The 9,091-nt window shown below is 33.7% G+C and overlaps 1 protein-coding gene across 1 annotated transcript in view; it reads right to left on the bottom strand.

Annotated features, from left to right (window-relative positions):
* Positions 1 to 7,230: 7,230 nt before the first annotated feature.
* Positions 7,231 to 9,091, bottom strand: part of LOC107040537 — a 16,127-nt gene continuing 14,266 nt past the window's right edge. The window contains exons 15-17 of the mRNA XM_015260657.1: positions 8,523 to 9,062; positions 7,639 to 7,779; positions 7,231 to 7,562 (exon numbers count right to left, since the gene is read on the bottom strand). Of these exons, the coding sequence (XP_015116143.1) occupies positions 7,370 to 7,562; positions 7,639 to 7,779; positions 8,523 to 9,062 (874 nt within the window). The 3' untranslated portion in view covers positions 7,231 to 7,369. The remainder of the gene's footprint in view (positions 7,563 to 7,638; positions 7,780 to 8,522; positions 9,063 to 9,091) is intronic.

Here is a 9,091-nt window from a genome sequence, read left to right as displayed (position 1 = left end):
TCTGTTTATGATAAAGAGATCCTTCTAGACTAAATAAATGTTCAAAGGCAAATTAGAAGCACGTGGACGAATATTCTTGAGTGAAGAATTGAATATTCTCCCCTAAAAAACAGAAATCGTCGTGAAATTTTTTGCCGCCGAATATTTACTCTTCAATTCATTGTTTTTAGTTCTTCAATACAATTTCACTTGTGGAACTTTTAAAATGTTATGAATCAAAGGAAAAATCGGGATTTACTGAGTGAAAATAGCGTGGAATGTCCCGATCTCTTATTTCGATTCCGTTATCCATTAAGTTACTTTAAATCGATAGGAAATCGATGGCAAATCACGGAAAATTTTGATGTGACCAGTGTCTTTTTCGATTGCTCCTCATTCCCTCGTCTCACTGTCGCGCTTGGTGAGCTGAGGGAACCGAGAGAACGATATTTCTCCGTATTTATAACGCTAAGGAACAACAACTTTACAATCATCTTCTTACCCTTTTCGAGCTTACGGCTTTACGTATTTCTGCACAAGTTACTGATGGGAGAGGATGTAACAAATGGGATAATGGAAGGATTCTCCTCAGGAATTCGCCTGAGGGCAGATGTAGTGAGGGACTCGAGGGATCACCTGATTTATAGAATCCGATAACGATGATAATCATGTTACGGAGAGTGTAATATGTTTATGGCCTAGAGAATATTATCCGGGAGGCTATTTCGTATATCGATGTTATGTACATTTTATGAAGACGTTTGGGGGTGGAAGTGGGTTTTTGCGATCGTGAGAGCATTTTTTTCCAGTTTTCTGCTTTTTGTAAATTTTATTTTGTGAGGCGAACGGAAAAATTGATAGGGGAATTTTGGGAAATCTTGAAGATTCTTTGATAGATTGATGATTTTTTAAACAATTCCCATTTTTTAATGTAATTAATTGCATTGGGAAATTTTTGAAATTAATTTTTCAAGTTTTTTCACTGCATTTTTCTTCTATCCTTGAAAAATGAGGCGGAAAAACTTGAAGAAGTTTTTGATTTTTAAATAAAACATTTTCTGTTGAACATTTGTTTTAAAAAAACTGCGGGATTTTTCAATATAATTGGAGATAAAGGGAATCGAGTTGATTTTAGTAACGAATGCATTAAGTTTTTGCGATCGTGAAGGCGTTTTTGAAAATATTTTTCTGTTTTTGTAAATTTTATTTTGTAAAGCGAACGGAAAAATTGATAGGAGACCTTGAAAAATTGTGAAATTCTTTGATAGAAATGTTGGTTAGAAAAAAAAAAATAGATTTTGATTTTTTTTATAATTTCCATTTGTCATTATCATTAATTGTATTGAGAAATTTTGCGAAATTAATTTTTCAAGCTTGTTCACTGCATTTTTCTTTTGATATCATCAGATAATGAGAGGGAAAAACTTGAGGAAATTCTTGATTTTTAAATAAAACGTTTTCTGTTGAACATTTCTATTGAAAAAACTGTGGGATTTTTTTGATAAAATTGGGGATAAATGGAATCGAATTGAATTTTATAGCGATTGTAAAAGGGGTTTTATTATTTGTTCGACAGCTGCTAGCTTTTAAAAAATCTATTAACGTGGGGTGAATGTCCCAGTTACTGAACGCACAAATAAAGCGTCTCGATTACTTTAAAAGTTCGCAAAAACTTCTGAATATAATGGAAACTTGTGAATTGTGAGGGGATAAATTTATTGGATGTTTGAAATATCACAGAAGAAAAAAGTTTTAATTGGAACCCATAAAATCAAGTGAATTTGTCATTAATTCCCTCAATAATCCCTAAATTTCAGTGAATAAATTCCTAACGTATGGGATAACTGTATTTACTTTGGAAAATCCCAGAAAATGAGGGATGGATTTATGAAAATTAAAAAGTACAACTGTTTTTTCTGTGATAATTCAGCTCCTGGGACGGGTCATTACCCGAATTTCGGGGGATTGCTGTCCCCATGAAAAAATACGTAACATGTTTGTCGTCCGGGCAAATATTCCCGGAATTAAGTTTTTAGTTGGTTTATGACGCCATCAGGGATGTGCGTGGATAGGGGAAATTAGGGTGGAGTCACCCCTTGTGTATGCGACGAATTCATTAGAACTGTGGGCCATTCGCAGAGACTCATGTTTCTTCCGATTTCACTGTATTTTTTTTTGTTAAAGGGACAACGCACTGAAATTTCGGATCCCTGGCGCCTTCATTTATCATTCTGATGAGTTCACTACTACAGTTTTAATGTGAAAAATGAGAAAGAATTGGGTTTTGTTTTTTTATTGATTGGAAAAAGGATTTAGAGGAATAAAATCATCAAAAGTGGGCAAAAGTGTGAAAATTCAATTTTTTTAGTTTTTGGAATTTTTTTTCTCACAATTGGCTGAGATGAAAAAATTGAACAATTGGAGGGTGGAATTTTTGCAGATTTCTCGAATTACTCATTCAGAATATGATGAGAAAAATAATGAGAAAAATTTGAAAAAAATTAATACTTCAATTATTCACTATGTATTTCAATTTGAACAATTTTTCAGATTTTTCACCTGTTGGAATATCGAGGAAATAATTCCAAAAACTCAAAAAATGCAGATTTTTAAAAAGTACACAAACGTAACTAAATGAGCTGTTTTGAAAATTTATATTTTCTGAGTTTCTGGATTTTTTTTCTCAACATTGGCGGAAGTAAAAAATTTCAATAATTAATAATAATTTGAATAATATTCAACTACATCATGAATCATTGCAGTTTGATTTTTTCCGACCTCTCGAATCATTTATCAAGAATACGATGAGAAAAATAATGAAAAAAAATCTGAAAAAATTCATACTTCAATTATTCAATATGTACTTCCATTTGACTAATTTTTCAGATTTTTCACTTGTGATAATATCGAGAAAACATGTTTCAAAAACCCAAAAAAATTTCAAAAAGTGCCATTTTGTTAAAATTATGTCCTATATTCCGTATGTGTAAACCAGAAATTCATCAATAGATTGAGAATTGAAAAAAGAATGAAAACCTATTTAAAAAACAACATTCAGATCAAAACTGAAGTAGTAAACTCATCAGGACGACAAATAAAAGCCCCTAGAATCTCGAAATTTCAGCGCGGTCTCCCCTTAATTATCCTGGAAGGTTTATCGTGTACATATCGATTACATGCTTCCCACCATTGTACCTGTAAGTGTGCTTTTTGCACTAAACGTTCCCCGCGACTTCGCAATCCAAATGGAATTTATGACAAATCGTATTGTGACAATTCTAGTCCAGATTTAGAGAGTATGGAATTGGTAAATTTTGAGGATAACGCATGATACTTTTTATTCGGTGGTTCTTTTTACATGCGAGTGTCTATGGATGATGAGTCGTCCTTTTGGACGCGTCTACAGTGGTGGGCTGTTACTGCACACCCCTGCGATGTCACGGAGACATCAGGTTGAATTGAAAGTATTCTTTAATGAAATATATTTAGGAGGAGTCGTCACGCAGAGGAGCGAGGGTTTGATTTTAGTTGTGGTTACACTGTTGAGAGTTTTTGGCCATTATTTTTTATGGACTTCTGAGAATTAAACACAGCTTGAAGTTTCCCAAATTAAAGCGTTTTTTTTAAATTAAGAGAAAGAATTGTGGAAGAATTTTTTTAAATTCGAGTCTCGGGAATTTCAGGTTTTTAATGGAATTTTTATCTTAAATTTTGGGTGCAGTTTTGTAACAATTAATTAAAATTCTTTATTTGAAATTTTCAGGCTTTTTATCTGAAATTATGAATGAATAGAATATTTTCCATGAAACAGTGAGTAGATTCTATGAATGAAATTTCTGGGTCTTATGGAATGTTCAAAGTTTGTTGGCATTCTCGGAGGTGAATCGAGGAAATTCGGTCCCTCTGGAAAATTTAATTACATTTCAGGAGATTTTTTTAACCTGAACGATTTTTTATGGAAAAAACTGGAAATATTCAATGATTTTCATCGAAAATGTCAGTTGCAAAAATCCAACTCTTGAATTTTTAATAGAAGATCTTCAATTTTCAAATCTACTTGTTGAAATTTTTTATTTTTATTGACAATTATCAAAGAATAAAATATTGTCCATGAATTACTGGATATCTATGCTAAACTTTTTATTTTAAAATAAAAAACTCTTGATGTGTAATCTTCGATAAAAAAATCTTTAGAATTTGACTTGTGTTTCGAAATTTTCAGGGTTTTTAGAGGAGATTATCAACTAATAGAATATTTTCCATGAGGCAGTGAATATTCATGGGGAATCGTTCAGAAATGATGAGTTTGTCTTTAACTTCATGGCTTCATCGGTTAATATTATGTGCAGCGTTGAATATTCATAGCTTCTATGAAACTTCTCGGTTTTATGGAATATTCAGATTTGGTCGCCATTATCTCAGATGAACCCAGGAAATTCGTTGTCTCTGGAAAATTAAGTTCCATTTCATATTTTTTTCGAAAACCTACTCTTTTTTTTTATAAAAAAAAAACTGGGAACAGTCAATAATTTTCAACGAAAGTTTTCTTTGAAAATTTTTAACTCTTGGATTTTTAATAAAATATTTCTAATGTTCAAATCCAGTTGAAAAATTCGTTTAAATTTTTTATTTATATTGACAATTATCAACGATAAAAACCTTTTCCATGCACTACTGGATATTCGTAAAGTTTTTAGAATATAAAATTTTTTCTGTGATTTTGTGTCTCTACCAATCAATTTTACGAGCGAAATTGAATATGAATTTTCTCGATGATTGGAATTCCTCATTTTTTTACGGAAATCAACATTATTTCATCTACTCCTTGTCGAATACGAGCATTACATTTAAAATATTGAAGTCTCAATCACGAATTTCAATTTTTTAAAATTGAATCAATTATTTCTCTCAATTTCTCTATTTTATTATTTTTGTTTAACAAAAAATTCTCAAAGTTACTCTCATTTCCCAATTTCTAAGAAGCTCTATCCAAGAATTCTCAACAGTATAAAACGCGCGGAACGCCAAGAACCTTGATTTAAGAAACTGAAAAACATATCGAAAGTAAAAAAAAAGTGGTATTTAAATATTATAAAGTCGATCGTCACGTTGATATTGCATTATACAAACTATACAAATATCAAACATATCAGTAAAATAGTTATATTGATAAGAAATACTATATTTGATGAGCAAGGATAATGAACCTATAATGGTGATTCCCCACCTTTCTTTGTCGCACCACCGAGGATGCGTAAAAATCCCCGAAGTAGATGAATAGAATGATAATAATGTCCGCCGATGCTGAGCATCACTGGACTCGCCCGATAACTCCAACAGGCAGAGAAAGAGTGGGAGCTGAAATTGAAACGAGAAACCATATCCTTGCTGACGTTACATATCATGTAAATGAGTAATATTGATTGAGAGTACTTTTATGAGGATAGAAGATGAAAAAAATACTATTTTGGTATAATCGAGACGAAGCCCCTACCAGATATGAATTACTGCGATTCAAAATAGGGCCTGAATCGCTCTAATTCCGTCTGATAGAAATCTCTCCCACATCACTGATGCCAAAGGGTCAAGTCAATCTAGATCGTTCATTCCATTAGCCCGCGACTGGTCCCTTTGGCCGTCTGATGTCTGCACAATACATATCAGCTTATCACGAGGTGTAAGTTTGCTGATTGAATTTTAACGAATGAAGATCGACTCTTCGATTCGTATCGGCATCGGTCGTGAATTAAAAAGCCGTGACCCACCGAATTTTGATGATTGACGATGAAAACAGCGATGAAAAACTGAAATGTCCTAGCATTCGATAAATATCACCCCTCAATACAGTGTCTAAACATATCATATGTGATAGAGAAAGTAAAATAATTCGTTTTGATGATGTTTCATGATAATTGCGTTGTCACCGATGATTTTCATAAGTTTGTATGAATATTGAGACGTAGTTTATCATGTATTTTGAAATTGCAGAATCTAGGGTTTACAGCCACTTATTGATAAGTCTCTTCCCGGATGGGAGTGGGAATAAGGAGGTAGAAATCTGTTATTGGATAATTAATTCTCAATTTCGCCCGTCTATGTCTGTATTTTCTTGATTATTTCTAAATAAAAAATCAAGTCTGAACACTGTTTTGTATTTTATTATTCTCTTTATGCAAGGGTTAATATTCTTCTGCAGTAAGTATCAAATTTCTATTTTCAATATTTAAAAAATGAGTTTAATTTTTTTGTTATATTAATTGACGAGTAAATGTCCCACATCACTGATGCCAGAGGGTCAAGTCCATCTAAATAATTCATTCCATTAGTTCGTGACTCGTCCCTTTGGCCGTCTGACGTCTGCATAATACAAATCAGCTTATCACGAGGTGTAAGTTGGCTGATTGAATTTTAATGATTGACGACGGAAACAGCGATGAAAAACTGAAATAATTAAAATAAGTAAAATAATTCGTTTTGATGATGTTTGCTCATGACAATTGCGTTGTCACCAATGATTTTCATAAGGAGGTAGAAATCGGTTATTGGATAATTAATTCTCTATTTCGCCCCATCAATGTCTGTTTTTTCTTGATTATTTCTAAATATTAGGAAAACGGCGCGCGCTACACGCGCTCATAAAATTTGGGAGTCTCATATTAAGCTAAGTCATCATCATAGATGATTCATGCTAAGATTCATTCATTATTCAGATTGTTTCTAAGAGTAATTAATTTTTGTTAATAACGGAAGTTCTAGTAGGATGTGGAGAAGCAATTGGACAGTTATTTGATATTACTTCAACATTTTAAGATTGAATTCCACTTTATTCGATTCGTTTGATTTTCTGTATCAGAATTATCATTGTTTAGGTCACCGGAGCTGTTATTTAACTGTAAAATTTAGTTTCAGAAAAAATAATAGGGGGATTAAATGTCTTATGACTTGTTGAAAAATAAAAAAATAAGAGGAAAGAACAAATAATAATTTTTTTTATCTTTAACTTATTCCTAATAAAATAAAACATATATATGTTTGTTTTGTATTTATTTTATTATATATTTTTTAATATTTTCTTATTATTATATAAGATATTCAAGTTCAGGATGGAAATGATCCTAAGTCAAGCATGGCAGAATAGATTGCTGACAAAAAACGTTACATTCTTCTTCTAAAAGAGGAAAAAATCAAGTCTGAACACTGTTTGGCGTTTTTTTATTCACTTTATGCAAGGGTTTAACAAACTAGGTGAATCCTTTATTCTTAAACTGTAAGTATTATATTTAAAAAATTGTTTTTCGTATTTTTTGACATTAATTGAGGACTCTCCCCCTCAATATCGAAGGGGCACATCAAAATTAAACAACATGAATCATGAAGTGACATTGGCTAATCATATCAAATGTAGATTATCGTTTCGAGTGGATTTGAATTGGTCTAGTGAGCCACGTGATACTTCGAAGAGCGAGGGGTCCGTGTATATGGGCTCGCTCGGGTCGAAGCCACTGCGACGATTCACGGTCAATCCAACTGCACCCTCCATCGCCGACGACGACTCGTGATGATTGAATATCTGGCTCAACGATCTATCGCAGTGACAAGGTAATTTCTTCGATTAAAATTTATGAATTATTGACTTGGGGGCTTAACTGATTTACTCACGATGTCTGGAATGGTTTCTGCAGGCCTGATCTCATGAACGAAAAATTATTGACTCGAGTGTTGGTGGATTCTCCGGTTGGAGACGTGTGGAGGCTCTTGTCGACCGTTCGATTTTTTCTAATGATTGAATATCCATATTTTCTGGCACAGAGCGGAATTAAATTAGTTGTCAAGAAGTGATTGATTTGTACATTGTTTCCAGGGCTAGGGAATAATGCATTAGAAAATAACATAAATGTTATTGTTACAGAGGATTGCTTGAATTTTTTTTAGAAGGGAACTAAATTTTTTTAATTTGGATTTTCGAACAAGAATTAAATCACTAGTTTTTATTCCACTATTTCAACAGATATGAAATTATAAATGTTATTTTTAGAGAGGAGTGTTTGAATTTCATATCTTTTTAAAGTGAATTATATTTATTCAATTTGGAATTGCAAACCGGAGAGAAATCAATAGTTGTTATTCCACAATTTTAACAAATATGAGATCGTGAATAATTTTTTTATGTTTGAAAGGCCTCATGATGTCCAGGGCTATGCAAAAATACATTAAAAAAATGATGTAAATGTTTTTTTCTGAGGATTATTTAAATTTTGAATTTTTTCAGAACTGACTGACATTTACTGAATTTCCATTGTCAACCAGAAATGAAATCACCAGTTGTTATTCCACTATTCCAAGAAATATAAGTTTATGAATGATTTTGTGTTGTTTACGAGGCCTCCAGAGTATGCAAAACCTCCGAAAATAGCTATTAGTTTTTTAAATTCAGTTAAATACTGTTTTAGTCACTTTTGATGATCCTAGCGCAATTAGTCTCGCACGTTCCCATTCAAGTGGTATTTACCCAGTTTTAGTTGAGACAAACACATCATAAATACCTATAAATCAACAAAGACAGCATGATGACAGACGACAGAAGTACCACAAGCCCCACAACAGCAGTGACAAGCCCATAGTACTCATTCGGAGTTATGCATATCGACTCGACACTCGCCACTTGCTTCTGAATGACGGAATTATCCTCGTACATGTCGTACCTCGAGTCGAGTACTTCGATCATCTCCCTGACGTGTTCCTCCTCGCCCTCCTCCTCCCCCTCTCCCTCTCCCTCTTCCTCCCCCTCCTCGGGTAGGCCCTCACCGTTTAATTCAGTGTCATTTCTCGCAGGAATTTCGGCGATCAATCCCTCGGGAATGGGCTCGAGGGACCTTCGCCTGCGCTTCCCGAAGGATGGCTCACTGCGACCAGCACTTCCGGAGCAGTAAGCCGGCTGACAACCGTCACGACACGACCTCACTGTTGCCTCGAACACTAGGAAATTGGATTCGGGGATTTTGAAGGCATTGAAACGGGCCTCGAGGCTGTCACCCTCGCGGAGACGATCGAGCCCCGGGAAGACGTAGTTGTCGACTGGGCAACTGTAAATCGTTCATGTTTGGTCACAATT

Source organism: Diachasma alloeum, unplaced genomic scaffold (assembly GCF_001412515.2).
Source record: "Diachasma alloeum isolate Michigan unplaced genomic scaffold, Dall2.0 Dall_scaffold_00338, whole genome shotgun sequence".
Classification (NCBI taxonomy): domain Eukaryota; kingdom Metazoa; phylum Arthropoda; class Insecta; order Hymenoptera; family Braconidae; genus Diachasma; species Diachasma alloeum.
The sequence above is the reverse complement of the archived record's forward strand: the minus strand, read 5'-3'. Positions and strand labels throughout refer to the sequence as shown.